At 48.9% G+C, this 27378-nt stretch overlaps 2 protein-coding genes across 2 annotated transcripts; both read left to right on the top strand.

The window, feature by feature from the left end:
* The first annotated feature begins 2838 nt into the window (after positions 1-2838).
* Positions 2839-17419, top strand: Syp (synaptophysin). The gene is made up of 7 exons (XM_034485544.2): positions 2839-2987; positions 4121-4186; positions 5260-5384; positions 8403-8601; positions 9285-9476; positions 12901-13231; positions 15999-17419. The coding sequence occupies exons 1-6, from the start codon at positions 2952-2954 to the stop codon at positions 13225-13227; spliced, it is 945 nt and encodes a 314-aa protein (XP_034341435.1). The 5' UTR covers positions 2839-2951; the 3' UTR covers positions 13228-13231; positions 15999-17419.
* Positions 17420-18629: 1210 nt separating this feature from the next.
* Positions 18630-27324, top strand: Prickle3 (prickle planar cell polarity protein 3). Its single transcript, XM_034485618.2, has 9 exons — positions 18630-18786; positions 19895-19980; positions 20823-21006; positions 23317-23430; positions 23723-23860; positions 24423-24626; positions 24722-24908; positions 25709-26008; positions 26564-27324. The coding sequence occupies exons 1-9, from the start codon at positions 18745-18747 to the stop codon at positions 27187-27189; spliced, it is 1881 nt and encodes a 626-aa protein (XP_034341509.1). The 5' UTR covers positions 18630-18744; the 3' UTR covers positions 27190-27324.
* The last annotated feature ends 54 nt before the right edge of the window (positions 27325-27378 follow it).

Raw genomic sequence — 27378 nt, 5'->3', positions numbered from 1 at the left:
GACCTGGAGGCTTAAGCAGACGTGTCGCTGCAACACAGCATCAAGAATTTCAGGGTTGTTAAATTAGTATCATAGGTGTCTCCCATTTCCCACCTCTGCCCGAGAAAGACGAGAAGAGTCTAAACCCATGGGTAGAAACTCTAGATGACATCAAACAGTGGTGCTTCTAGCTCTATGGAACCCATTCTGAGTCTCCCCTCCTCCAACCCATCCTCCCGAACCACCCGAGAGTCATTCTCTTCCCACAAAGACCACAAAGATGCCTGAGCTCTCCTTTCTGCTTCTTGCTCTCCCTTTGGGGTCTCATTCATTCAAGGAAAGTATATCGGACATTTAGTGTGGGCCAGGTACCTTGCTGATCTCCCTCGGAGCAAACTAAGGTGACTTGGAGATATGACAACGTTTATCCAAAGTGGGAGTCAGTTCCATTCCACAGGAATTGAAGCAAATGATGACAAATGGGACCACCACTGGGGAGCGTTTGAAGTAGAGCCTTCCTTGCTCTCCAATGAGGCATTTCTTATTTATATCTTTTGAGTCAACCAAGCCAGGAAAGTTGAGGGGAGCCACAATCAAAGACTGGGACTCGAAACACTCAGTTACACAGGGGCCTTGAAACAAAGGCTTGGAGTAGTCGGGCTAATGTCTGGTGAAAGAACAAGTTAGGGGAGAAGCACAGAGACAAGTGAAAACTAAGGTTGGGGGCCTTACCATGCAGTCCTGAATGCCAGGCTCTAAAAGTACGGGGAACCATAGGAAGGCATTGAGTAAGGTAGTGACACAGTTAACTGTGCATTTTAAATAGATGCTCTGGTGGGATGCTGAAAACAGAATGGAGGGGAAGAGACTGGAGATGCTAAAATTAGCAGAAATGATGGTTACCTTAGCCAGGGAAGGTAAAGGAGGACATGGTGAGAAGCCAGTGGCTTCCAAAATAGGAAAATAAACCGTGTGCTAAGTGCACTATAGTTGATTACCATTTTTTTTGACTTTTTGAGACAGGGTTTCCCTGTACAGCCCTGGCTGTCCTGGAATTCATTCTGTAGACCAGGTTGGCCTCAAACTCACAGAGATCCACCTGTCTCTGCCTCTCAAGTACTGGGATCAAAGGCATGTGCCACCATTTCGTGGAAATTATCTTTTTTAATCAGTATTATCATACACATAATATTTTAAAGCATTTTACATGACCAAGATCAAACAGAAATAAACATTAGAAATGAGATTCAAACAGCCCAGAGTCAAGACTCAAACAACTAGGAACTATCTATTATATATTTGTGTTTTTTAAATAAATATAGGAGCCAGACATGGTGGCACATGCCTTTAATCCTAGCACTCTGGAGGCAAAAGCAGACAGATCTCTGTAAGCCCAAGGCCAGCCTAGTCTATACAGAGTAAATTCCAGGACAGCCAGGGCTACACAGAGAAACCCTGTCTCAAAAAAAAGAAAAGAAATATAGGGGGTAGGGAGATAGCTCAGAAGATAAGCATGATTGCCAAGACTGAAGACCTGATTGGATCTACAGGACCAACATGATAGAACAAACTGACTCCAAAAGCTGTCTTCTGACTTCTACTTGTGCAGCCACGCATACACAGAGTAAATAATTGAATGTAAAGAAAGGTATAAAAGCCAGAGCTAGCTGGACAGAGGTGGTACAGGCCTTTAGTCCCAGCACTTGGGAGACAGAGGCAGGCAGATATCTATGAGTCCAGCCTGGTCTACAGACCAAATTCCAGGACATCCAGGGCTACAGAGACAAACTCTGTTTCAGAAAAAAAAATATGCCAGAGCTAACATGATGCAGAGATAACATTCTAGCATCTGGGCAGTGGAGGAAAAAGGATAAGCTGAGTGATAAGGTCATCTTCAGCTGCCTGTGAAGGTCGTGGCCAGCCTTGGCCTTTATGAAATCCTATCTCAAGCATGCATACATACATACATACATACATACATACATATATATATATATAAATGGTATCCATTCAAATGTTTCCAAATTCAAGCAACAGAGGGGTATAAAATTGTGTTCTTAACCTCAACTATATTTTATCCCTTGGGTTTTCTAACATCGCAATCATCCCTGAGATTGATGGGCCTAGTTTTAGTATCATGAAAGAAGGCAGTCCTTTAAGAGATGGCAGGACCCACACAGTGAGAAGATCGAACCTACTCTGGCAAGTTGTCCTCTCATCCCCACACCTGTATTGTATTGCCCCCCTCTTCCCTCCCTCCCTCTCTCTATGCTAAATAAATGTATTGTTAAAAGAAAGGGAGCTATCACACAATAAATACATGTATTTTAAAAAGAGGGCCAAGGAATAGGCAGAAGGTAAAATATATAGTCGGCAATAATTTGACCAAGAAGAAGAGAAAAAAAATGAGATGGTTAGAGTTTGGATGTGCTTAAAATGCAGATTTTCCAAAAGGCATTCTCTAGACCTTGAACTGTCTTTAAACTGTGGGGACGTTTAAAGTGCAAAGACTCTGAACACTTCCATTACCTAGCTTTGTGACCTTGTGCAAGTCACTTAATCTCTCTAGAGACTCATTTTCCTCATCTGTAAAAACAAGACTAATAGTCACTGCTACAGAGGGATTAAATGAGCGAACACATTTAACAAACAGCACTCGGCTTGACAAAATGTCATCCATTAGAACTGAGTAGTCCTCCTACCCCCAGAGCTACCTGTTTTCTGAAAAGACCCTTCACTCTGAGACCCACAGTCTCTATCTAGCCTCAGGGATGGAATGGCCGCAGGCGAGCTAAGACGGACGAGGGGTAAGAAGAGGGGGAGCCACGGTGCGCAGGCGCTCGAGCAAAAGATAGACAGGGTGCAAGGGGCGGGGTTGCCGCCGACTGGGCTGTTCCGACGATTGCGCACCGCCCCCGCCGCTCCCCGCGCCCGCCCTTGCTACCAGGCACCTTCCGCCCCCCGCATTGCTGATGCTGCTGCTGGCAGACATGGACGTGGTGAATCAGGTACGTGCTCCAGCACCGTGGACAGAGCCCGGCGCTTGCAGAAACCTGGGTGGCTTTGGCCCTAGAACCCTGAGAGGTGGTGGCGAGGGTAGCAGAGATCCGATCGCCGGGGCTGGGGTTGGGGCTGGGGCTGGGGCCAGGGGTCTGCAGCAGGCAAGGGGAAGGAGGGAGGTGGAGAAAAGGAGTGCGCTCTTTGCCGCAGCGAGGGCTGTCCTCACTGCCGCAGAGGGGGCCTCCAGATGCCCCAAAAGAACTGTCGACCTGGAGGGGAGAAAAGGGACTCGGGTCTAGGAAGAGGGCAAAGGTATAGAAGAGGGGAGGGGAGAATGAAAAAAAGACTTGGGGGGCTGCAGATGAGCTAGGAAATAGAGCGACAGACGGTGTGGGGGCGGGGTGGGGGAGGGTTGGCACCCGCCCCTCCCAAAAAGAATGCACCCCGGTAGATGACCACCCTTTGACCCCCCCGAGCAGATCTAGAAGGGGACGATCCAATTTTGCCTCTCCAAAACGCCCCAACCTCCTCGTTCCCAGAGCGTGTCCAGTAAATCCATGCCCCAGCCATCTCCCACCTTAAGAGATCACCTCCGCCATCTCCCTCTTCTTCGTCACACCTCAAAATGGGCTTCCTCCCTAACCCGTAGAGACCCTTCCCCATCCCCATCTCCTCAGATGCAACCACCGTCATCTGACTCACCTTTACCACTGCAGACCTCTCCCCTCTGCTCTTGTGACTCACCTTCAGCACTTGGTGCCCCCTCCCCCACTCTAATGAACCCCATCTTCTTCCACTCAACCTTTTCTCCTATCTGACTCACCTTTAAGCAATCCAGACCTTCCTTCGATAAACTAGTTTGGACCCCCATGTATTTTCTACACCCAACCTCCTCTGCCATGTGACTCATCACCTCACACTTCACCACTCCTGAACCCTGGGGGGGGGGGGTGCTGAGACCCTGCTGTTTACTCCTTCCCCAAAGTGCCATTTTTTCTCCTCCTCCCTCCCTCTCCATATGTCACCCACTCCCGGAGGGTCACATGCCCTAACCCTAGGGATCATTGCCTGGCAGCCTGGCCCCTCACCTCCATCCCTACTCCCCACATCTCTTCCCCCTCCCCACTGTTTTTCTCCTCAGCTGGTGGCTGGGGGTCAGTTCCGGGTGGTCAAGGAGCCCCTTGGCTTCGTGAAGGTGCTGCAGTGGGTGAGTGTGGTCCGGGTTATAGGTGGGGGAAGTACAAGGGGAGATGGTGATGATGGGGTCCAGAAAAGCAGAGGGGTGAGACAGGAGGTGTCCTACTGAAGTGGCGGGGTGGAATGATGGGAGTGGAAGGAGATGAGGGAATTGGGCTCCAGAGGAAGGTCCCAGGGATTTAAGGACAGGGAACAGAAGGGAACAGAAGGCTATGACGTCACATAAGGCCGAGGGTACCCCTGTTGTGAAGTGACAGATTGTGACGTCCTACCTCTTCTTGAACTAAAGGAGAAAGGGATGGGAGGTGGAGCCTGAAGCCGACTGCTGAAAGAGAGATGCAAAACCAGAAAAATCCAGAGACAGTGAAGGAAACAGAGGCAAGGAATGGTAGTAATGGCAGTGTTGAGCAAAAGAGATGAGATGCAGGAAGCTGCTCACGAACAGGAAAACGTGTAGGGGAAAGGAAGGACTGCACACAGATATAAAGAGGATCTCAAAAGAGAAAACAGAAGGCAACAGACATAAGGCACAAGGGAGCCAGAGAGCCATAGAGACCTTGTGAGAGACAGAGCAGAACAGACAGACAAGCAGAGCAAGAAACAGGCGTGCAGGAATGAGAGAGAGAGAGAGAGAGAGAGAGAGAGAGAGAGAGAGAGAGAGAGAGGATTAATGGGGGAAGTGTGTGTATGTGTATGAGGGGGGAGAGCAGGCATAAAAACACACAGAGAGATACTGAGAGACAGAGATACAGTGAGCGTGAGCAAAAGGGGAGGGGGAGGAGAGAAAAAGGAATAGAGGGGAGAGGAAAGAGGAGGGGAGGGGAGGGGAGGGGGAGGGGGAGGGGAAGGAAGGAGAAGCCAGAGCACCTAGAGGTAAAAACAGAGACACATTTAAAGAGAAACAGCCACACCCCTGTAATCAGCTTGTGCTAGGACCTGATGAGCCCTGATTAGGGGGGTGGGGGTGGGGACCTCTCCATCTGCTATGGCTGTGCTCCCCTCCCCTCAATCTGTCCAGAGGAGGGCACTCCCTCCCACATGCATACAGGCTCACTACAGCCATCCACCTCCCTGCTACCCAAGGTCTTTGCCATCTTCGCCTTTGCTACATGCGGCAGCTACAACGGAGAGCTTCGGCTGAGCGTGGAGTGTGCCAACAAGACGGAGAGTGCCCTCAACATCGAAGTTGAATTTGAGTACCCTTTCAGGTGTGCTCCTGCCCTGGTATCCTGAGACCTGGGAGAGGCAGGAGTAGGGTGGGTCTGGGCAGTCCTTCCCAGAGTCCTTTGCACAGCTCACACCTTTGAGGCCACAGCCACTGGGATCACTACCCATGCACCGAACACTTGCTGTGTAGCTGGCACTGCTCTAGTTTTCTCTGACAATGGGTGTGCAAGCTACACACAGGGTGTCATGTTCTCTGGCTAAATCCTGACAAAGGAGAGTAATAGAGGACAAGAGATAAGTAAGATTCATAAGTAAGTGGCAGGGCAGCGGTAGAGAACTTGCACAACAATGGCAAGGCCCTGGGTTTCAGGGGGAGTTCAAGGGGATGCACGAGAGACCATCACATGTATGTACATCTTAAAGCAGTGAGTGTGCAATTAATATTAGTCACTGGGCATGGTGACAAATGCTTGTAATCCCAGCACTTAGGAGGCTATGCCAGAAGAATTGTGATGAGCTCCAGGCCACCCTTGGATACAAAGCGAGATCCTATCTCAAAACTAAACGGGTGCTCAGCAGATAAAAGCATTTGCCACTGAGCCTGACAACCTGAGCTTGATCCCTATGTCACACATGGTGCAAAGAACAGACTTCCCTGCAAATTGTTTGTTCTCTGACCTCTACACATGAGCTGTGACATACATGCACCTACATACACACAGGTATGCACACACTAAATATATAAAATGCAATCTTTTTTAAAAAAAAAAAAAAACGCTTTAAAATAATATTAGGTAGCATCATTTACTTCTCCAGCAGACCAAGTTCCTATCCTCATAGCTCTACATCAGAGCAAACAAAGAGGATAACTGCAGGCGCAGATAAATACTAGAAGCATATCTTCATGCAGGAATTTTGCTAGAAAACAATGAGGGTACTATATAGATGTGGGAAATCAAGGAACCAAATTAGATGATCCTGATATTTACTAAGTTCCCACCATGTACCAGGCACTATGCTTGGTACTACGTATACATGAGTAAGGACAAGCTGCAAGAGTTACTATCTATCTCTTACGGACAGGGAGACAGACTGGGATACAGACTCATGGTTTCACTTAACTTTCCTTGACTACTGAACTAAAGCATATGACAGTTAGGGTCTTCACATCCTCATTGGTAAACCAAGAAAATACTGATGCCCTGCAGGTGATAAAACACTGTCACCCCATTGATACTTGTAAAGCACTCAGTGCAGGGTCTGGGGCACAAGAAGTGCTAGGCATAAGCTTAACTATAAGAATTCAGATTTAGGGGGAAAGTTGGAAGCTGGGAGTTGGGGAACACCGAGGACAAATAGAAGCCCAAAATGTTGCACAATAGGGAGAGGGAAGCCAGTTCAGGCTCTGAGCAGTGATAGAAACAGGAAGTGAAAGAGGAACACAGCCAGGAGTAGCCAGGTCCACACAAGCCAGGGAGAAAAGAGTTTGAAAGCTGAGGGTGTAGCTCAGTGGCAAATCACTTGTCTAGCATGCTCTGGATTCTAGCCCCCAGTACCTTGGAGGAGGAGGGGACACACACACACACACACAGTGGGGAGTGAAGGGTAATCAGCAGCCTAAGAGCCAGCCTTTTGAGAATTTACAAGGTCACAAAAGCCCTTCATGAACTCCCCCTAGAACCTTCCATGCTCAGGACCACTGCTATACAAGGACATCGATTCTATTTGCTCCGTCACAGGATCCTGTCTCCAAGCTGAGGCCAGAGATACGGACCCCAGGCCAGTTCCATTTCATCCATAGATGAGCCCCCCATCACAGCATAGGAAAGGAAGGCCATGCATTGTCTTAGAGCACCTTCCCAGACTGTCTCTCACACATCCTGTTCCAAGATCCCTTCTCCCCTTCTGCCTTCTCCTATTTCATAGCTGTTTGGCTTCTCCGCCATGCATGCATTTGTTTTCTCTCTCAGGTACCTAAAGCAGGACATAGAAACCAGTCAACATGATTCAGGAGAGGACAGGATTCATACAAAAGTTCTGTCCTTTCTCTACTAGTTGCTGACTTCATACAAACAAATGCACTTCTCTGAACCTGTTTCCATCTCTGTGCATTTCATCCCCCCCCAAAAAAAAAATTGCTTGAGAAGCATGATTTCAGATCCTTAGGATCTGTCAGTAAATGAAAAGAGAGGAATAAAGCCTACCCCCTCGTAGATAGAGGGGAAAAAAGCAAGATTAAAAAAAAAAAAAAAACTAGGGCTAGGGAAATAGCTCTGTCAGTAAAAAGAATTTGCCTTACAAGTGTGAGAACTTGAACTTGGAGCCCAGAACCCACTTAAACAAGGCCCAACATGGTGGCTCAGGCTAGAATCCATACAGCCAGCTCAGGGTAATTGGCAAGTTCTAAGCCAGAGAGAGACCCTGTTTCAAAGGGGGAGGGTGGCACCTGAGGAACAAGACATGAGGTTAAACTCTGGCTGTCACAAGTTGGTGCAACTGCATATACACCAATGTGTGTGCACAATCATTTGCACATACGTACACATTCACACACACATGAATAAGGTCCAAGTTTTAATCATCAGCACCAAAAAAAAAAAAAAAAATGCTTGCTTTAAAGCGAAATGCAGGAAGTCTTTAATGAGAAGCTGATAGTTAAGCAAAGATTGAGGGGGCTGAAAGAATACAGCATGAAAGCTATCTTAAGAAAGAGCATCCCTACACTTGATCTTCGCCAAAAGGCTGAGAAACAGTAAGAGAGCATTCCTCTTAAAGAGATCACCCAGTGCAAAGGCCCTAAGGTAGAGAGATACCGGTCACATTCTACGATGAACTCAGAGGCAGGAGTACCTGGGGTGCAGTGAGGGAGGGGTACCACACAGTAAGGGAGGGATGCCACAGATCTTACCAGGATGCTTTTGGCAAACAATGGTACATTGCAAGTGCTCTGTGAATGGTCATTTCCTCCTCTTCCTGGGACCTCAAAACAGTCTGGGATACCCTTGGCAAGGAAGGTGAGAAAGGGATTCTGGACCACACCTGAACACCTCTCTCTGCAGGCTGCACCAAGTGTTCTTTGATGCACCCTCCTGCGTCAAAGGGGGCACCACCAAGATCTTCCTGGTTGGTGACTACTCCTCCTCGGCTGAATTCTTTGTCACCGTGGCTGTGTTTGCCTTCCTCTACTCCATGGGGGCCCTGGCCACCTACATCTTCCTGCAGAACAAGTACCGAGAGAACAACAAGGGACCTATGATGGTGAGTCCCCACAGCTGATTGCCATGCAGTGACCAAGGACATGAGGCTGCAGAAGCCCAGTTCATTTGGCCCACAGGCCAGACTCCCAGATAGGCCCATACCCAAGCAGCCCAACACTGCTGCTGTTGCTGCTGTCTCCAAGACTTCATCCACACTGGGCATCATAGAATCATGAGGGCATACTCCCAGCCCACACAGAATACCAGACTGGCCCACATACCTAACCATACACATCCCACACATCCACACAGACTAGATCAAAAGAAGGAGTACAGAGGTTCACTGTGACAGTCATGCATGTCACCCTGCCACACAGACGCTGAGTCCTACACAGAGAGTTTCTCACACCCTCATCCCAGACATCAAATGACACATATTCCCACATGCAAATAAAAGTGGTAAGACACCCTTCTCACAGATTCGGAAACATCCCACGGAGTTACTTCCTCCCTCAACATCTGCACCCACTCGTCACTAGCATACTCCCTCTGTATCATAGACACGCACAGACGCTCAGGCTGAGACCTTCAGGTGAAAACATTGTGAGCTTCAGAGCTGCAAAGGCAGAAAGAAGGCAAGCCTCTTCTAGACGACTCCTCTCACAAAGGCTTGGGATGTGAAGGGGCTCAGGGTTCATCATGAAGCAGTTCATTCACAGTGACATCTTCCTCACCCCTGCCTAGGACTTTCTGGCCACAGCAGTGTTTGCTTTCATGTGGCTAGTTAGCTCATCTGCCTGGGCCAAAGGCCTGTCGGATGTGAAGATGGCCACGGACCCAGAGAACATTATCAAGGAGATGCCCATGTGTCGCCAGACAGGGAACACATGCAAGGAACTGAGGGATCCTGTGACTTCAGGACTCAACACCTCAGTGGTAAGCCCTGGGAAGCTGGCTGGGCTGGGCTGGAAGAGAAAAGCTGGGAGACACAGCCTGGCGCAGGAAGTGGTGGAGACAGAGAATGGGAGGAGAGTCAGGAGATCCATGGGGGCTCCCAGGAGGAGGCACAGCAACAAAAGTAGGTTGAAAAAGTATAACCACTGAGATACCACATACTATCTGTCTCCAGTAGGGAAACATGAGGTCTTTCAGATTAGGTGGGGAAAACTGGGCCCAGCCCCGTCAAGCGTCAAGCCAAAGCTCCTGAAATTCAGTATCCTTTTGCTTACTTCCTTAAGTGCAAAATAACAGGATCTTGAAATGTTTTCCTACTTGGACGCCCCCTAGTGGCCAGAAACGGTCTGAACATAGATCCTGTCACTTGGCAAGCCTGTGACCTACAACTGGTAACAAGCTTCTCCGGGATCATTTTGAGCATGCAAACTAAAGGCTAACGATAGATCCTGCTCCAAACATGAGTATCCACTGAACTCAGAACACACAAAATACTTTGGGGAAAAAAAACACAACACAAGATTACATCCTATATCGATGTTACAGATGCTAAGATTTGAACTCTTTTTTTTTTTCCTGCCACTTGCTGATCGTGTAATCTTGGATAATTTAGCCTGTCTGAACTTGTGTTAAAATGGACATAACAAGGGCTGGAGAGGTGGCTCAACACCTAAGAACATTTGCTACTCAGCCAGGTGGTAATGGTACACACTTTTAGTCCCAGCACTCTGGAGGCAGAGGCAATCCAATCTGAGTTCCAGGACAGCCAGGGCTACAGAAAGAAACCCTGTCTGAGGTAGGGGCTAAGAAGGGACAGCCCTTGCTGTTCACGCAGAGGACCCATGTTCAGTTCATAACATCCATAATTCTACTTCCAAGGGATTTATGGGTATGCAGGTGACATACATGCATGCATGTGGGCAAAATGCTTACACACATAAAACAAAATGTAAAGACCTTTTTAAACACAAAATAAAATGGAGGTATCAGCCCAAATGTGGTGACACGGGCCTGTAGTTCTAGCACTTGGGAGGCTAAGGCAGGAAGACTGCTAAGAGATTGAGGCCACTCTGGCTCTATAGTGTGAGTTGTAGGACATCTGAGGCTACAGAGGCCTTGTCTCAAAAATAGAAAAATAAACTAAATATGCTAAAAAAAAATAGAATGGGGATATCAACTGAAGGTAGTGGTACAAGTCTGTAGTCTCTGCTACTCAGCAAGTGGAGGCAGAAGATCAATCACATAAGACCAGGAGTTCTGGGCCAGCCTGGGCAACATTTCAAGACAGTGTCAAAACAAACGGAATAAAATGTAGGTCCTACTTTTTGTTGATACATGGACTTTTTTATTTTTTATTTTTTATTTTTATTTGTTTTTTTATTTTATTATTTTTGTTTGTTTGTTTTCTGGCACAGGGTTTCCCTGTGTAGCCCTAGCTGTTCTGGAACTTTCTCTGTAGACCACCACTGACCAGCTCAAAGGTGGAACTTTAAGGAAACTACTAAGGTGCTCAGAAGAGGGTATAACATATGTAAATGGCATAAAGAATTTTGTTTTTAAATATTTCACATAAGCTCCATATTTATGTATAATTTTTAAATTGTTTTTTTTAAATAGCGTATACTTAGCCAGGCACATGGTAGCACATGCCTTTAATCCCAGCATTTGGGAGCAGAGGCAGGTGGATCTCTGAGATTTTGAGGCCATCGTGGTATATAAAGAGAGTTCCGGGCCAACCAGGGCTGCAGAGTGAGACCCTAATCTAAAAAAAAAAACAAAAACAAACAAACAAACCAACCAAACAAACAAAAACCCATATACTTAGAACCAAGGATGTTAATATATGCCTGTAAACCTAGCACTTAAAAGACTACTTTTTAAAATATTTATTCATTTTTATTTTATGTGTATGAGTGTTTTGCTTAGATGTGTCACTTGCATTCCTGGTGCCTGCAGAGGTTAAGAAAGGGTGGCGAATATCCTGAAACTGGAGTTACAGGTGTTTGTGAGCCACCATGTGGGTGCTAGGCATCAAACCTAGGTCCTAACCTCTGAGCCATTACTCTATCCCCAGGGCTAATTTAAAGCCAGACTGCCCTACAGAGTAAACTCCAAGTCATCTTTGGATAAATGGCAAGACCCTGTCTCAAAAACAAACAAAACAAATAAAAATCAATTTAAAAAGAAAGGAAAAAGAGGGGCCAGAGGGATAACTCCATGGTTAAGAGCACTTATTGCTCTTCCTCAGGATGGGAGTTCAATTCCTAGAACCCTTTAATCCTATCCCTAGGAAGGCAGAGGTCAGCCTGGTCTACACAGTGAGTTCCAGGGCTGCCAAGCTACGTAGTAGAACCTTGTCTCAACATCCTCACACACAAAAAAACAAAAAACACTTGAGAAGCAGAGGCATGTAGATTTCTGTGAATTTGAGGCCAGCCTCATCTATATAAAGAGTTCCAGGACAGCCAGGACCTCGTAAAAAGACCCTGTCTCAAAAAACAACCAAAAAAATTTTATACGTGTACATGACTAAGTTTTATACATATGCATCTATGTGCTAAGTTGTATATACGTACATACATTTATATATGCATCAATTACTGATGGCCATTTTTTTAAAATGTACATTTTTATATTTTACAAATTTAAATTTACTATATTTTGTACATGTATACTTAGCAAGTATGTACTCAAATATATTTTTTAATTAGTTTTTTTGGTTTGTTTTTTGTTTTTTTTTTTGTTTGTTTGTTTGGTTGGTTGGTTGGTTTTTGTTTTTGTTTAAGACAGGGTCTACTTATGTAGCCCTGGCTATCTGGAACTCACTATGCAGACCAGGCTGGCCTCAAACTCACAGAGCTCTGCTTGCCTATGCCTCCTGAGTGCTGGGCTAAAGACTGTACCACCACACCCAGCCCCCAAAAAAATGATTTGTTTGAGGCTGACTTTCATGTAGCACAGGCTAACCTCAAACTGTGAACTTAAAGTTAGACTTGAATTTCTGGGCAGTGGAGGCAGAGACAAGCGACCTCTATGACTTCCAGGCCAGCCTGGTCTACAGAGTAAGTTCCAGAACGGCCAGGTAGGGCTGAACAGAGAAACCCTGTCTCCAAAAAAAAAAAAAAAAAAAAAAAAGGCTAGCCTTAAATTGATTGCCCTGCCTCCAACTCCCTAGGATTACAGATGTGGGTCACTAGGCTCAATAAATACGTGTACATGTAAACAATGATAGAATCTAAATCCTAACAAACTGCCCCACTCCCAAGTTTCTCGATACGCTGGTAGTCACAGAGGCCCACGAATTTACGCCCTAAAAATGCCCATTCCTGTTCACTCAGCCTCAAAGTCCCTGTGGCTGCCAAGGCAATGGGTAAGCGACATAAGCTTTGGTCATGTCTCCTTGCAGGTGTTTGGCTTCCTGAACCTGGTGCTCTGGGTTGGCAATCTATGGTTCGTGTTCAAAGAGACAGGCTGGGCCGCCCCATTCATGCGCGCACCTCCAGGCGCCCCGGAAAAGCAACCAGCACCTGGCGATGCCTACGGCGATGCGGGCTACGGGCAGGGCCCCGGAGGCTATGGGCCCCAGGACTCCTACGGGCCTCAGGGTGGTTATCAACCCGATTACGGGCAGCCGGCCAGCGGCGGTGGCGGTGGCTACGGGCCTCAGGGCGACTATGGGCAGCAAGGCTATGGCCAACAGGGTGCGCCCACCTCCTTCTCCAATCAGATGTAATCTGGTGAGTGACAAATGGGCGGATGTGGTAGGCAGGGAGCATACAAGAAGTGAAGTTTGAAGGAACCAATAGATAGGCAGAACTACAAAAAAAATTGAACTTGGGAAAACTAGCCAATGAGAGGAGACCATGAGAAGGAAGGGGCAGGAGCAGTGCTCAGAGTAACCAATGAAAGGAGTGTAGGGGCACTTGCGCAGTGGAAAATCACCATAGTAGTGGTGTACGTTTTCAGGAAGGGAAGGGGAGGTGGGTCTTTGAAATAATTGGTAAACCAATAGGAGGTAACGCCGGTAGGTGGAGGAAGGTAAACAAGGTGGGTTTTGAAGGTCACCAGTGCGAAAGCAGGATGTAGGTCAGCTGCTACCTCCTTAACCCTTTAATGAAAGAGATGGTTTGGAATTTCAAGTGAGGAAAAGGGAAGGCGTGGAGACCTTAGACACAGAATATGCCTTCTTGTTGGGCCTTTAAAAAAAATGAATGCCTGGCATGATGGAGCATATATATAATCCCAGCACTTGAGAGACAGAGGCACGGGGATTGCAAGATCTGGAGTCCTGCTTGGTCTATATAGCCCAATCCTGTCTTAAAATAGGAAAAGATAACAGCACCTAGGTGGGAGTAGACGTGGTCATGGGTGAGCCAAGATCTTGAGTCTTCTACAGCATCCCAAATTGAATGGTTCAAAAACTCCGTGGCCAGGCTTTGGGACACACCTTTAAGCTCAGCTCTGGGGCAAGCAGAGACAGGCAGGTGTCTTATGAGTTCAAGACCAGCCTGGTTTGAAAAGCAATTTCCATGCCACTCGGAGACCCTATCCCTCCCCACCCCCACCCAAAAAAATCCAGTTCTGTTGGTTCCTATTTTCAAAATCTCTCCAGCCTTTTCCATTTTTCACAATTATCTTCCTTAGAAACCTTCCCAAGTGCCTGTCCCATTTACAACCCAGCATCCTCGAGGAGTGTACTAGGCCACTGTCCTAAACTCAGAAGTCACTGTCCTTTCCTCAGACGTCCGTTGTAGCATCTCACTTAAAGGCAAAACTATTTCAGTGTGCTCACAGGCCGGCTCGGCAGCACTACCCTACCTTCCCCACAGACATTTAATCTAACCTTTGTCTGTCAGCACACTGTTTCAGTTAAACTGGCCTGGGCCAGGTCTAGATGTACTGCAGAGCCTTTGCACTTGCTGTACACATACACACTATTACCTAGCCATTGCTTTGGTCACTCACTCAATGAGGTTTTGTTGTTTATCTGTCTGTCTGTCTGTCTGTCTGTCTGTCTGTCTGGGGGGGGGTCTTACAAGTACTGAGAATTGAATTCAGGTCAATGGCACACTAAGCACGTGCTGTACAACTGAGCTATATAATTGGGCCTCTTTTTACTTCTTATTTTGAGACAGAGTTTACTAAATTGCCCAGATTGTCTTGGAACTCATTGTATAGCCCAGGTAGGCTTTGAGTTTGCAATACTCTTGTCTCCATCTCCCATGTGGCTGGGATTCATAGGTCTGCACCACCACATCACAACAGCAATGTTGTTGCTGTTGATATTATTTTTGAAACAAGATGTCCTGTAGTCAAAGTTGGCCTGGAGCTCCTTATGTCGCTAAGGATGACCTTGAATTCCTGATTGTGGCTCTACCTCCCTGTTTTGCTTTTTGTTTGAGTTAGGCTCCTATTATGGAACCCAAGCTGGCCTCAAACTTGTTTTCCTCCTGCCTCTGCCTCCTAAATTCTAGGATCATGGGCATATACCACCAACTACATATCAGTGGTTGTATGTCTAAAACAACACCCCCCTGTTATATCTCTCATCATACCCCGTGTTTTTTCTTCTCACAATTGGTAATTTACTAATTTATGGTTCATGACTGCGTTACACTAGATTGGAGGTCTAACTAGACATATTCATGCTATGCATATATCACTTAGAGTACTTTTTTAAAAATATTCTACTTTTATTTAATTATGTGTATGTATGTGAGTATGAAGCTGTGTGTTCAAGTGTCCATGGAGACCAGGAGAAAGGTCAGATTCCTTGGAGTTAAATTTGCAGATAGTTGTAACCCACCCAGTCTGGGTTCTGTGAGTTAAATGTGAGGCCTCCAGGAGAACAGCAAGCACTCTTACCTTCTGAGTCATTTCTACAGGCTCACTTAGAGAATTTTTTGTTTGTTTGTTGGTTGGTTGGTTGGTTGGTTGGTGATAGGGTCTCTCTACATAGCCCTAGTTGTTCTGGAACTCACTGTGTAGATCAGGCTGGCATCAAACTCACAGAGATCCACCTGCCTCTGCCTTCTGGGTGCTGGCATCAAAGGTGTGCACCACCATGCCTGGCCTATTATCGTCTTATATTAGATAATCTACTAATATATGTCATGTTCATTGTGTGAAACCTGTTTCCTCCCCTGATATAATGTAAGCCTCACAAAGATAGGGATAGTGTTGTTGTTGTTGTTGTTGTTGTTGTTGTTGTTGTTGTTTTTGCTCAGTATATTCATATTGAGCAAATGTAGACTAGAACAGAACTGGTTAATGGGCTCTTTGGGTTAAGAGAGGGAACCTTAGCTGTTCCTTTGGTTTGAGCAATATCTTCCTAGTGAGAGCGCTGCTAGGATGATGCTGACTCCAGACCTGTTAGAGAAGAAAACATGGCAGGCAGAAGAAAAAGCATAGTGGCCTAATCCCTTCCTGGGGGTACTACCCTCCTCTGTGAAGGCTCCGTCCTCATCTGACCCCTTCTCCTTTCTGTGTCTTTTCTCTCTACAGGTCAGTGAAGTCCACGAAGACCCCACGGGTGGGCAAGAGCTCAAGAGAAGACCTGCCCTCCCCTTCCCATCCCCATATCCCAGGTCTCCACCCCTCAACCCAGGAGACCCTAACTGTCTTTGCTGTTTATATATATATATATTATATATACATATCTATTTATCTGTCTGAGCCCTACCTTCACCCACTTCTCCATGCACTAGGGGCCCAGTCCTGAATGGGCTCCTCCCTAACCCTGACCTTGCATTCCTCAGCCCCTTTCTGTTCCTCAGCCCTGTCTCTTGAGGTAAGGGGGCTCTAGAAAGGGGACAGGAAGGGGACCAGACCTTGGCTGCATGGAGTGGGTCGATGGGACTTCCCCCCCCACCCCCCACTTCCTTCTCACCCCCTGCTCCTCCTAACTCTGGCCTTGGTTCCTTCAGCATTACCTGAACTTCAGAAGCTCTCCAATGGAAATCCAACTCCAAGAGTTGGGCAGCAGATTGGGTGAAACAGGTGGACAGGAGATGGCCTCTGTAGAGAGGACTAGTCAGCCGAGAGTTGAATTCCAGATATACTGGATATGGAGCCGAAAAAGGAAAGTGGTGTCCTACAGCATTCTGAACTGGAACTGAAAGGGACTGGAGAGAGTGGTACTCAGAGAGGTGTGACTTACACACACACAGTGGGCTCCAGAGTGTTTGGCTTGGATCCAGCATCTCTAGAAGGGGTGTTGCCTTGGAACGTTCAGGGGTTTGAGCTTGATTCCAAAGAGCTTGAGCAAGGATAGAAGCGGGGTTCAGGGATGATCTAAGCTTGAGATAAAGGTCAGGATTCCAGACAGGCATGTGAAGAGATGTGAAGAGGAATGTGTGGTGGTCTCAAAAGAGGAAGCCCATTCTGTAATGGGGCAGAAAAGAAAATACATTTTCAACTGAGTGGAGTTCGAGAAGGTGTAGGAGGCCATGGTTAGGGGCTATGAGGTGAGTTTTGCTAAAAGTAGGAGGGGATACTCCTGGCCCCTGGGAATTGAGGTAACCTAGGAAGAGTCAAGTATTGTGGTTTGGAGGGTGAGTGAAATATGCCTTCCTGACTTCCTCAAAAGAGGGCTAGATCATCAGAAGACAGGAGTCTACATACAGGCCTATGGGGCTGGCCTACCTTCTCCCCCTTTCTCTACCTTCTCCCTCCATACTCCCTTCTGTCCCGGAATACTTAGAGGCTGGTTCTGGAGCCCCGATCCTGTACCCTCTGCTGTGTCTGTGATGTTGGTAGTGCCTGTGATCGTGTGTTGCCATTTTGTCTGACTGTGGCCCCTCCCTCTTCCCTCCAGACCCCCCTACTTTCCTGTGCCCTTCGGTATTGTTTGAAGACCCCCTCCCCAAGGAAGAGCAAATATGAGAAATTCCCCTCCCCCAAATAAACTCCTCAACTACCTAGTCCCCCTGGCTCTGATTTCTCAGTGCGTCCTTTTTGGGGTGGGGCATGCAGAAGGGAGAGGAAAAAGCAAGAGGAAAGGAGACTAGAGGAAGCTCAGACCCCTGTAGCATCCTGCTGAAGCCTCGCCTACTAAGCACTCTGGGTCTCATTCTGCGTTAGAACTGTTTACTATTCCATTGCTGGCGGTCAAATCATTCTTTTCCTGGCCCACAAGGAAGTCTTCTCCTCAAATCCTCAAGGCCTCCCCTACTAAGGACACTCCACAAGACCTCACCTTACTGGAACCTTTGTTTCTGAACCCCTTTAGGTCCTGTGGTATCTTATCTCCTTTCTCTTGCCTCAGCCTTAGCAGGAAAACCGGAGGCCTACCAGGTGGAGAGAAGAGACTGATTAACTGATGAATAAATGCCCCCCTCCCTCAGCTTCCCTCTGGACAAGGGTCAGGAAGTGACAAGGTTGTAATGGGGTTGAGGTGAACAGAAGGAGGAGTTCCTGGGCGCCCAAGATGAAAGGCCTGTCTGACCGTAGCCGCCTCATGCCTAATTAAAGACTCAATTCGGGCGCCTGAGTTCTGAGTTGTAGCTGCAGATGCTTGACCTCTTCCTAGCCCCAAGGCCCAGAGATGCAGAGAGCAGGAAAGAGAGACCCAGCTCTAGAAATGAGCTCAGGAAAGGAGTGCTACCTGGAGACAGAAAAGTAGGGGAACAGTAAGGAAGGCTCTAAGACCTACTTCTTTGGACAGAGGTGCAATGGGGAACCTCGCCAGTGATTTCAGACTTTTCCACACAAACCTCAGCCCTGACTCTAAAAATGAGATGAGAGCCACAGAACACCAGCTACGACTGCAGATGAAGTTGGAACGGTCCTTGTAACATTCATCCCAGGAAAAGAGAACCTGGGAAGGGTCCAAGAGGTGGCTTTGACCCCTGTCCCCCAAAGCTTTCAACACCCTATTCGTAGAAACAAGCACTGTAGTTTAACACTCTCGCCATGTCTCCACATCCAAACCTGCTTGCTTCCGGCTTTCAAACTCTAAAGGCCATGTGGCACCGAGGGATACTGAAGGCTCAGCCTTCTGACACCCTGCTCTGGCTCTAGCCCTGGGATGAAAGCCAACAGCAGGCTCTCCAGCAAGGCACTCACTCACCTTTAGATAGGGGACACCGGGGTGACTGAGACACTACACAGGCCGCGGGGCGTGCCCTAGAAAGCGTGCTCCTCCCACCTCGGAGTCAAGTTTACGGAACAGAGCTGCCAGGCCCGACGCGCCGTGGCAGCTGACTCCATTCGTCTGACCCAGCCGGGCTTGACTCTGTCTAGGCGCGCCATGTTCGCGCGTGGGTCCCGGAGGCGCCGCTCCGGGCGTGCGGTGAGCAGGGCTCAGGGCAATGGTGGGGGTCAGAGGTAAACTGAGATCCAGGCGAGGGGGCAGGACACCAGGTCAGAGGGGAAGCAGCCCAAGGGAGGATCTGGGAACTCCCTTCCCCAGCTTTCCCAGACTTGGGCATTGGGACTGAAGTACAATCGTGGATGCAGAAACGTGTAGATATGGTGGCTCAAGCCCCTAACACATCTCACACTTTTATCACTGTTGCAATCTGGGGATGCCCCTTTACCTGTGAAGTAATCCGAAAGGTGAAAAGAATAGGGTGTTGAGATTTGAGGTTGAGCAAGACTGGGACATGCTGAGTTTCTGATTAAGGGACCTCATACACTGAGGGACTGTAGAACGAGAGTGGGGGTCCTTCATCCATGGGTACCAACAGTCAATAAACTAAGATTTAGGATCAGAAGATTTCCAGGCTTCTATCGGAGTCTGGAAGCTGACTTCCCAGATAGGATGGTTTCTCTCTTCCTTTACAAGAAAGGTGGAATCTGGACCAAAGAAGACAGTAGTCCTAAAATATGAAGGGTAAAGGCAAAGTTTTTTGGGGGCTAGGGCTTTCTGAATGGAGCAGGGATGACCTGAGGTCCTGTCTACTCCTCAGTTCCTCAGGTAGGAGAGATGGAGCCAGGATTTGGGGGAGGGGCGAGAGAATGGCATTACCCAGAGTTCATGATGGATCCCAGAAAAAGGCTGGGTTCTTGGATGCCTACCCTGTGGGACTGGGGTGCTGCTGAAGCCCTGGGTGTTGAAGGGAGACTTGGGAGGGAATGCCCAGGTTAGGAACTCTGCCCTGGTAGGTAGAGGACTCTCTCTGACAGACCTGTCTGAGAACTAAAGAGGGACAGACTAGCCCAGACAGGAGAATTCCCTGGAAAGGGAACATACAGGAAAGTGGTCTCAGTTGCCCTGCCTCTGGTTTGCTTCCTCCTCCCCTGCGCTCCAGGCGCGGTCTCAGCCTGCCCAGTGCTGCCCCCAGTAAGACAGGCCCCAGCCTGCGGTTGTGAGCCTGAGAGTGGAGTAGCAGGCGTTGACTTCTTCCTCCCTACTCCCGTACTTTATTTCTTCTTGCATCTGCCCCCACCCACTACAGCCTCCGGAGGTAAAGGACCCTGCCCACGGCCAGCCTTGCAATTCCTGCAGGGAACAGTGCCCAGGCTTCCTACTGCACGGCTGGAGGTAAGTGACCCTAGCCTTTGTCAGAGACTCGCCCCAAGGCTTGAGCTCCGCCCACAGAGAGCTCAGTTGGGAAAGGAACCTCAAAGTTCATTCCAGGGCCCCTCCCCTGACTCATTCCCAGGAGACTTGTTCCCAGGAGAGTTCCACAACCCTGAGCCCCAAAAGAATCTTCTCTCAAGTTTAAGTCCCATCTCTAGGGCCATCTTCTAGCCCTGTCCACAGGCCCCTTCTAGGCCCAGAACGTTTTCCCATACCCAGTGTTTTCTCCTACTGGAGCCTTGCACCCAAAGTCTAAGAGCCCATCGTCGTCGCCCCCCCCCCCCTGCAAACTCCTAATTGTGTCCCCACTCCCCCTACACATAACCTAGAGACCTGCCTTCAGGGCTAGTTACCCCACAGAGCACAGGCTGGTTTGCCTGCAGAAATCCCTTGATTTATGATACTAGTCTCAGCCCCAGAGTCCCGCCCCTGCCAGGCCTGTTGCCCAGAGGATCTGACCCAAGTACCAGAGCTGAAACCAAAGCTCCACCCCTTCACATCCTGTACCCAGGATTACACACAGCCCAACCCCCAAGTCCTCTAGGCCCCTATTTTCCAGACAAGTCATCATCCAGAAGCTGAGCCTAGCACAGCCAGTGTCCCATGGCCTGGTCACAAGGCAAAATCAGAGCCTGGCTCTTAGCCTCAGGTCCTGTCAGCTCTGGCCTCAGGCCCTGAGCTCTGTCCCAGCTCTGAGTCCTTTGGTGTTAATCTACATGTCCTGCCCTTCAGTTGGACCTGGGCTGCCTAGAGATCTGGGTGGCCCACTCCTTAGTAATTGACTCCTATCCTGGCTCTCACAGAAAGATCTGCCAGCACTGCAAATGCCCGAGGGAGGAGCATGCTGTGCACACTGTGCCTGTGGATCTAGAGCGCATCATGTGCCGGCTCATCTCAGACTTCCAGCGCCACTCCATTTCTGATGACGACTCAGGCTGTGCCTCAGAGGAGTATGCCTGGGTACCCCCTGGCCTTAAGCCGGAGCAGGTGACCAAAGGCTGGCTACCCACTCTCATTCTCCAATGGGCGCGCACATATGCAGGCACATATGCATTTGAGTGCAAACCTATTTCTGGAGTAATGTTGGCGTGTGGTCCACCCACCAGTGTCTCTCTGTTCTGAGTGATCAATGGGCCAGTTTCCTCTGGGTCTTGTTCACTTTTCATCCCATTTCTTTTTTAAAGATGTGTGTGTGTGTGTGTGTGTGTGTGTGTGTTTTCGCGCGTGCACACCCGTTCCCGCGCATGCATGCACTGGGTGTGTACAGGTGCCTGAAAAGACTAGAAGAGGGTATCAGATCCTTTGGAAGTGGAGTGATAGAGGTTGTCCGCTGTCATGTGTGTGCTGGAAACTGAGTTCCAGTTCTCTGGATGAGCCGGAGAGCACTTTTAGCCACTGAACTATCTCTCTCACCCCGTTTCTAGTGTATTCTTTACTCCAGTCTTTATCTCAGCATGCCATTCACTACGTCACCATTGAATTCTGCGTTCATTCCGTTGTTACTGAACACTCACTGTTTGTTGGACACTTCTAGGCACCGAGGACAGTAAAGAAACCATAAAACAAAGGCTGGGGGTATGGTTCTGGCATAGAGCATTTGCCTTCGCATGCATATGACCCTGGGTTTCAACTCCAGCACCAAATGGCGCACACATACACACACATGCTGGCACTTCTATTCCCATGGGGGAATACCAACATTCAAAAATGCTCAAGTCTCCTATATAAAACTGCAGTGTATCTGTGTAGAACCTACACCTTATGTAAAATGGCATGCTATTTTTTATATAACCTAAACATCTTCCCATATACCTTAAATCTTCTCTAGATTATAAACCATGATACACTGTAAATGCCAGATAAGCCGTTGTATTGTTTCTGGGCTGGGATTCGTAGGTCTGTTGTGAAGAATGTGCCTAACTTGTACAAGGCCTTGGACTCAAGCCCATAGCCGGGGGTGGGGGTGGAAAGCATTCAGGAAAAAATAGCTGGGTGTAGTAATACATGCCTGTAATCATAGCCCTGGGAAGGCTGAAGCAGGAAGATTACCACAAATTTGCGAAGCTGTATGATATATACATATATATGTATATGTATATATATAATATATATATATATATGGAGGGAGAAGGAGAGGGAGGGGGAGGGGGAGAGGAAGGGAGAGAGAGAGAGACAGAGAGAGACAGAGAGAGAGAGAGAGAGAGAGAGAGAGAGAGAGAGAAGACTGAGAAGTGAAAGATAACTCTAAAGATGAATGGGTGAATGAAGTAGTATGGAAAAGCCAGCCAGGCAGTGGTGCTGCACATTTTTAATCCCAGCACTTGGGAAGCAGAGGCAGGTGGGATCTCTGTGAGTTGGAGGCCAGCCTGTCTACTACATAGTGAAACCGTGCCTGTCTTGAAAAACCTAAAAAGAAAACAAGAAAGAAGCTAGGGCAAACCAAGCCCAGTCGTGCATACCTGTAATCCCAGCCCTTAGGAGACCAAGGCTGGCCTGATTGAAATACCAAGGTCCAAACCAGCCAGAACTATATACTAAGGCCCCCATGTCAAAGAGGAAAGGTCAGGGAAGGAGCAGTTTTTTTTTTAAAGCCAACCAAGAGCAAGTTTGAATAAGAGTTGATGGTGCTAGTTACATAGCTACATTGCCTAGGACATGGGGGGAGGTCTCAGGGCTGCAGTTTTTGGCACCTTAGCCAACAGATGACCATTATAACCAATGTGAATGCAATTTCTAAGAAGGTATACATAGACAGAGGCAAGGGGACCAAGCACTCAGCCCTATAACCGTCCCATATTCAGGTGTCCAGTAGTTGAGGAACAATTTAAAGAATGAGACAAACAGCCAGTGAGGAAGGAAGGAAGGAAGGAAGCCAGGGCTTTGTGGTATTCTGGAGGCCCAAGGAAGAGACTGTTTTCAGGAAGCAAGAGTAATCAGTGGGGACCTGGACTAAGGATGCTTTAACCACTGAGGACTAAGACGAGAACAATGGTTTATTTTTTACAGGGCAGACATCCCAATGACCTGAGTTGGGTCAAGATTCAATGGGGGCAGAGGAAGTGGAATGGGCAGGAATACTCAACTCTTTTGAGAAGTTTTGCTTTAAAGGGAAGAAGAGAGCAGAGTTTCCCCTGTAGGTCCCTTCAACCATTCAGGAGTTTCGAGAAAGAGACTGGTACCAGGAAAAGCACCCTTCAGATGACTCTAATTTTCCCATAGAACCAGGTACCCATGACCTCGCTGTATCCTAGCTTATCCCTAACTGTTTCCTCTCACCTTTTCACGTCCTCCTCCCAGGTTTACCAGTTTTTCAGTTGCCTTCCAGAGGACAAGGTCCCCTATGTCAACAGTCCTGGGGAGAAATACAGGATAAAGCAGCTGCTGCACCAGCTACCCCCACACGACAGTGAGGTGAGGAGGGGAGAAGGCTGGGTGGGCATGCCAGGAGTGGGGTACACCTGGACAAATTCAGGGCAGCTAGCAAGAAATGGGCAGGGTCAGCTAAGGAAAGGTGAGCTGAGCTGAAGTGAAAGGCCTGGAGAAGCAGGAGCCAAAGGGGTACATTCCTTGACCAAACTTAGCTGAGTCTTGAGAGAAGAGTTGAGCGATAGGTATCACCAATGGGAGGCACCATGCAGACAGTGGCCTAGAAGTAAATTTTGTGAGCATAGATGGAAGTCCAAAAGACTCCTTCTTTCCCCAGGCACAGTACTGCACGGCCCTGGAAGAGGAGGAGAAGAAAGAGTTGCGAGCCTTCAGCCAGCAGAGGAAGCGGGAGAATCTGGGACGGGCCACTGTTCGAATCTTCCCAGTGACCATTACTGGAGCCATCTGTGAGGAGGTAACATTTAACACCCAGTGGGGTGTCTCTAGAGCCCTCTGGTGAATATGATGTGTCTTAGATATCCCTATTGGGTCTAATTTGTCTCTAAGGCCTTGACAAATAGTTCTGTAGTTTCCTCTCCCACATGCAGAAGGGACTGCCTCTTTTGCTCTTCTTGTGATCAGGACTTGTTCTTAAGATCTGATCCACATAGCTGAGCCTAGTGGCTCACACGTGTAATCTCAGCAATTTGGGAGGCTGAGGCGGAAGGAGTGTTAAGTTCAAGGGCATCCCAGTCTACATAGTAAGACAAGCAAAGTAGTCTTTTATGTGCCCCTCCTCCTTTTGAGTGGGAACTATCTCAGATTTATCCCACGAGAGGTGCTAGTTACTGGAGAACTGGAGACTTAAGGCCAGTCATAGCTGTGTATTAAATTCAGAACCAGCCTGGGGCTACATGCGATCCTGTCGTTAAAAATACACAGAGCTTCCCCATAGGAGAGGTCAAGTTCTCTCATGCTTGGCTGACCCCATCCATCTGACTATCTTGGTGACTGTGATGGTGTCTGTCTTTTGGCAGTGTGGAAAGCAGATCGGAGGTGGGGACATTGCAGTCTTTGCCAGTCGCGCAGGCCTTGGGGCCTGTTGGCATCCTCAGTGCTTTGTGTGTACGACATGCCAGGAGCTTCTGGTTGACCTCATCTACTTCTATCATGCTGGCAAGGTCTACTGTGGGCGCCACCATGCTGAATGCCTGCGCCCTCGCTGCCAAGCGTGTGATGAGGTCTGTGCCTCCCCGGGGCCAGAGGTGGGAATGGAGGGGTGGACCAAGCCGGAAGCGAGCTCTTCTGACAGCCCCGGGTGATCTGTGCCCCGTAGATCATCTTCTCCCCGGAATGTACGGAGGCGGAGGGCCGACACTGGCACATGGGTCACTTCTGCTGTTTCGAGTGTGAAGCGTCGTTAGGAGGGCAGCGCTATGTCATGCGTCAGAGCCGCCCCCACTGCTGCGCCTGCTATGAGGCCCGCCATGCAGAATACTGTGACGGCTGTGGGGAACACATCGGTGGGTGAGAACATGCTGGGGCAGGACAGCAGGGCGTATGCACAGCTAGGCCATGGCCCCACCCACCTCTCCCTCCTCTCCACAAAGCTCCTCCTTCTCCTCCTCCCTTCTTTCCTTTGGTGCTGGAGATGGGACTCGGGCCAGAGCTTCTACCATGCCCAACAGATTTTCTATCACTGATATCACTGATCTATCCCCTCCAGCCTATGTCATGCTTTCTAAATTCCAGCAACACATCAGACGCCCCGCTACACACCTAAATGAACCTACAGAGCACCCTCCGATTCCACCAGAGCTATATTCTCTTCCTTTCCACCTTCCTCCCTCCCTCATCCTACCTTAAGTCCTGCCTTCTAGCACAGCCTACCTTTTTGGACACCCTGCCTTCTTAAACTGCCTTCTTTCCCACCTAATCTGTCTCTTACCTAAGTCCCGCCCCCACCAGCCACGCCTCTTTTCAGGTCCAGCCTTCTATTTATTTTCCTTCTACCTAAAGCTGACTGGCACTCCTGATGACTACGGATTAGAACTCAGTGCACATCTATGCTCCTTAAATGAGCATCCTAGGAAAGAAAGAGAAAGTTCCATTGCCAGTCAGTCCCTCTCCAAGAGATAAGGAAGACGAGGAGTAAATCTCACATTGTCTGCTTTCTCCACAGAAAGGGCCCCTTCTGAGAGTGGGGAAGAAAGTCAGGGTACTCTACTTCAAATCCCCGACCTCTTCCTAGGAAAGAGCCCACTTAGGTAGGGTAGCCTATGAGTGGCTGCCTCAGTTTTCCCACGTGTGTTGGTCCTCACAGGCCTGGACCAGGGCCAGATGGCTTATGAGGGCCAACACTGGCACGCATCAGATCGCTGCTTCTGCTGTAGCCGTTGCGGTCGACCTCTGCTGGGCCGCCCTTTCCTGCCACGCCGAGGCCTAATATTCTGCTCACGAGCCTGCAGCCTTGGGTCTGAGACCACCACTCCAGGGCCTGGCCGACGCAGCTGGAGCGCCGGCACCGTCACCGCACCGCTCACATCATCCACAGCTTCAATCTCGGCTGTGGAGGGGACATCAGAGACAGCCAGCAAAGGCACTTGTACCAAGGCAGAGCCTGGTGAGCCCCGCCTCCACCATGCCTTTCCCAGGCTGCCCAGTCTTGTCCTATAGCATCCTGTCTCCCCAGATAGCTGGGCCCATCTCTCCATTTCAGGACTAGTCTCTTGCCCTGTCTCTACCGGTCCGCTGACCCTGGGTCCACCCTGTGCCTGCACAGAGCCTTTACACACCTCAACTCGCCCCTTCTTGAGCCCAAGTCATTCCCTCACTTCAGGCTACTGGTCCCAGTCTACCCACTACAGCCAGGCTTCCCCTCCATTCTATCCCAAACCAAATCTACTCCAGTCTTTGATAATGCCCCAATCTGGCCAATCCATCAGCTCATTTCCGAGTCACAGTCCGTATACCAAACCTCATGTTAATTTACTCCCTACCCTTCTCACCACCCAGAGTCTGAAGCAAAAGCCAAACTTTAGGGTATCCAATGTTTGACCCCTGCCCCACTTCCCAGTCCCACTAAGGGGAAGAAGGCATTCCCAAATCTTTCCTCAGGCAAGGGTCAGACAGAACAAGCACATATCCTGTGTCTTCCATCTTTCCTTCTTTTTTCTAGCTGCAGACCCTGAAGAGCCCTCCCATTTTTTGAGAGGGGCCCCCCACCGCCACTCTATGCCTGAACTGGGTCTCCGCAATGCTCCTGAGCCACCCACAGAATCCCCTGGCCATCCTGCCCTGCACCCAGATGATAACACCTTTGGTCGCCAGAGTACGCCTCGTGTCAGCTTCCGAGACCCTCTGGTATCTGAAGGAGGTCCACGAAGGACCCTTAGTGCACCTCCAGCCCAGCGCCGCAGACCTCGAAGTCCCCCACCCAGGGCCCCCAGCTGCCACCACCACCACCACCACCACCGCCGCCGCCGGCGCCAGCGGCACCGTCGCCGAGGGAGCCACCATCATCACCACCATTCTGGCAGACATGGCCACCATCGCTGTGACTTGGGATCAGGTTCAGATTCAGGATCTTGTTCCAGCTCACCCTCCAGCCCCAGTTCAGAGTCTTCTGAGGATGATGGCTTCTTCCTAGGGGAACGTATCCCACTGCCCCCTCACCTCTGCAGGCCCAGGACCACTCAGGACACAGCAACTGAAACCTTTAACTCCCCAGCCCAGCCACTTATCCAGGAGTCTCCCCCTGCAATGCCTCGCCAGACCCGGGACAAGAACTGCATCGTGGCTTGAAGGAAGGCAGCTTTAGAAGGAATTCTACTTTTCTAAAGTCAGTGTAAATGATGATTGTCCTAAACTAAGTCATGGTCCCCTTCTGCACTCCATCTTGTTTGTATTGGCAAAGCAATGTAATAGTTGTTAAAGAAACGCCTGGCTTCTTTGTTCCAATGGTTTTACCTCAATATCCCTCCTCCTGATGCT

Source organism: Arvicanthis niloticus, chromosome X (assembly GCF_011762505.2).
Source record: "Arvicanthis niloticus isolate mArvNil1 chromosome X, mArvNil1.pat.X, whole genome shotgun sequence".
Classification (NCBI taxonomy): Eukaryota; Metazoa; Chordata; class Mammalia; order Rodentia; family Muridae; genus Arvicanthis; species Arvicanthis niloticus.
The sequence above is the reverse complement of the archived record's forward strand: the minus strand, read 5'-3'. Positions and strand labels throughout refer to the sequence as shown.

What these genes read in the sequence shown, in the direction of transcription:
- Prickle3 (XM_034485618.2), top strand. Translation starts at nt 18,745, where the DNA reads ATGTTCGCGCGTGGGTCCCGGAGGCGCCGCTCCGGGCGTGCG. An exon ending in TACCCCCACACGACAGTGAG is followed by an intron (nt 23,431 to 23,722) that starts GTGAGGAGGGGA and finishes TTCTTTCCCCAG; the next exon opens with GCACAGTACTGCACGGCCCT. An exon ending in GCTGCCAAGCGTGTGATGAG is followed by an intron (nt 24,627 to 24,721) that starts GTCTGTGCCTCC and finishes TGTGCCCCGTAG; the next exon opens with ATCATCTTCTCCCCGGAATG.
- Syp (XM_034485544.2), top strand. Translation starts at nt 2,952, where the DNA reads ATGCTGCTGCTGGCAGACATGGACGTGGTGAATCAG. An exon ending in TCGTGAAGGTGCTGCAGTGG is followed by an intron (nt 4,187 to 5,259) that starts GTGAGTGTGGTC and finishes CTGCTACCCAAG; the next exon opens with GTCTTTGCCATCTTCGCCTT. An exon ending in CAGGACTCAACACCTCAGTG is followed by an intron (nt 9,477 to 12,900) that starts GTAAGCCCTGGG and finishes GTCTCCTTGCAG; the next exon opens with GTGTTTGGCTTCCTGAACCT.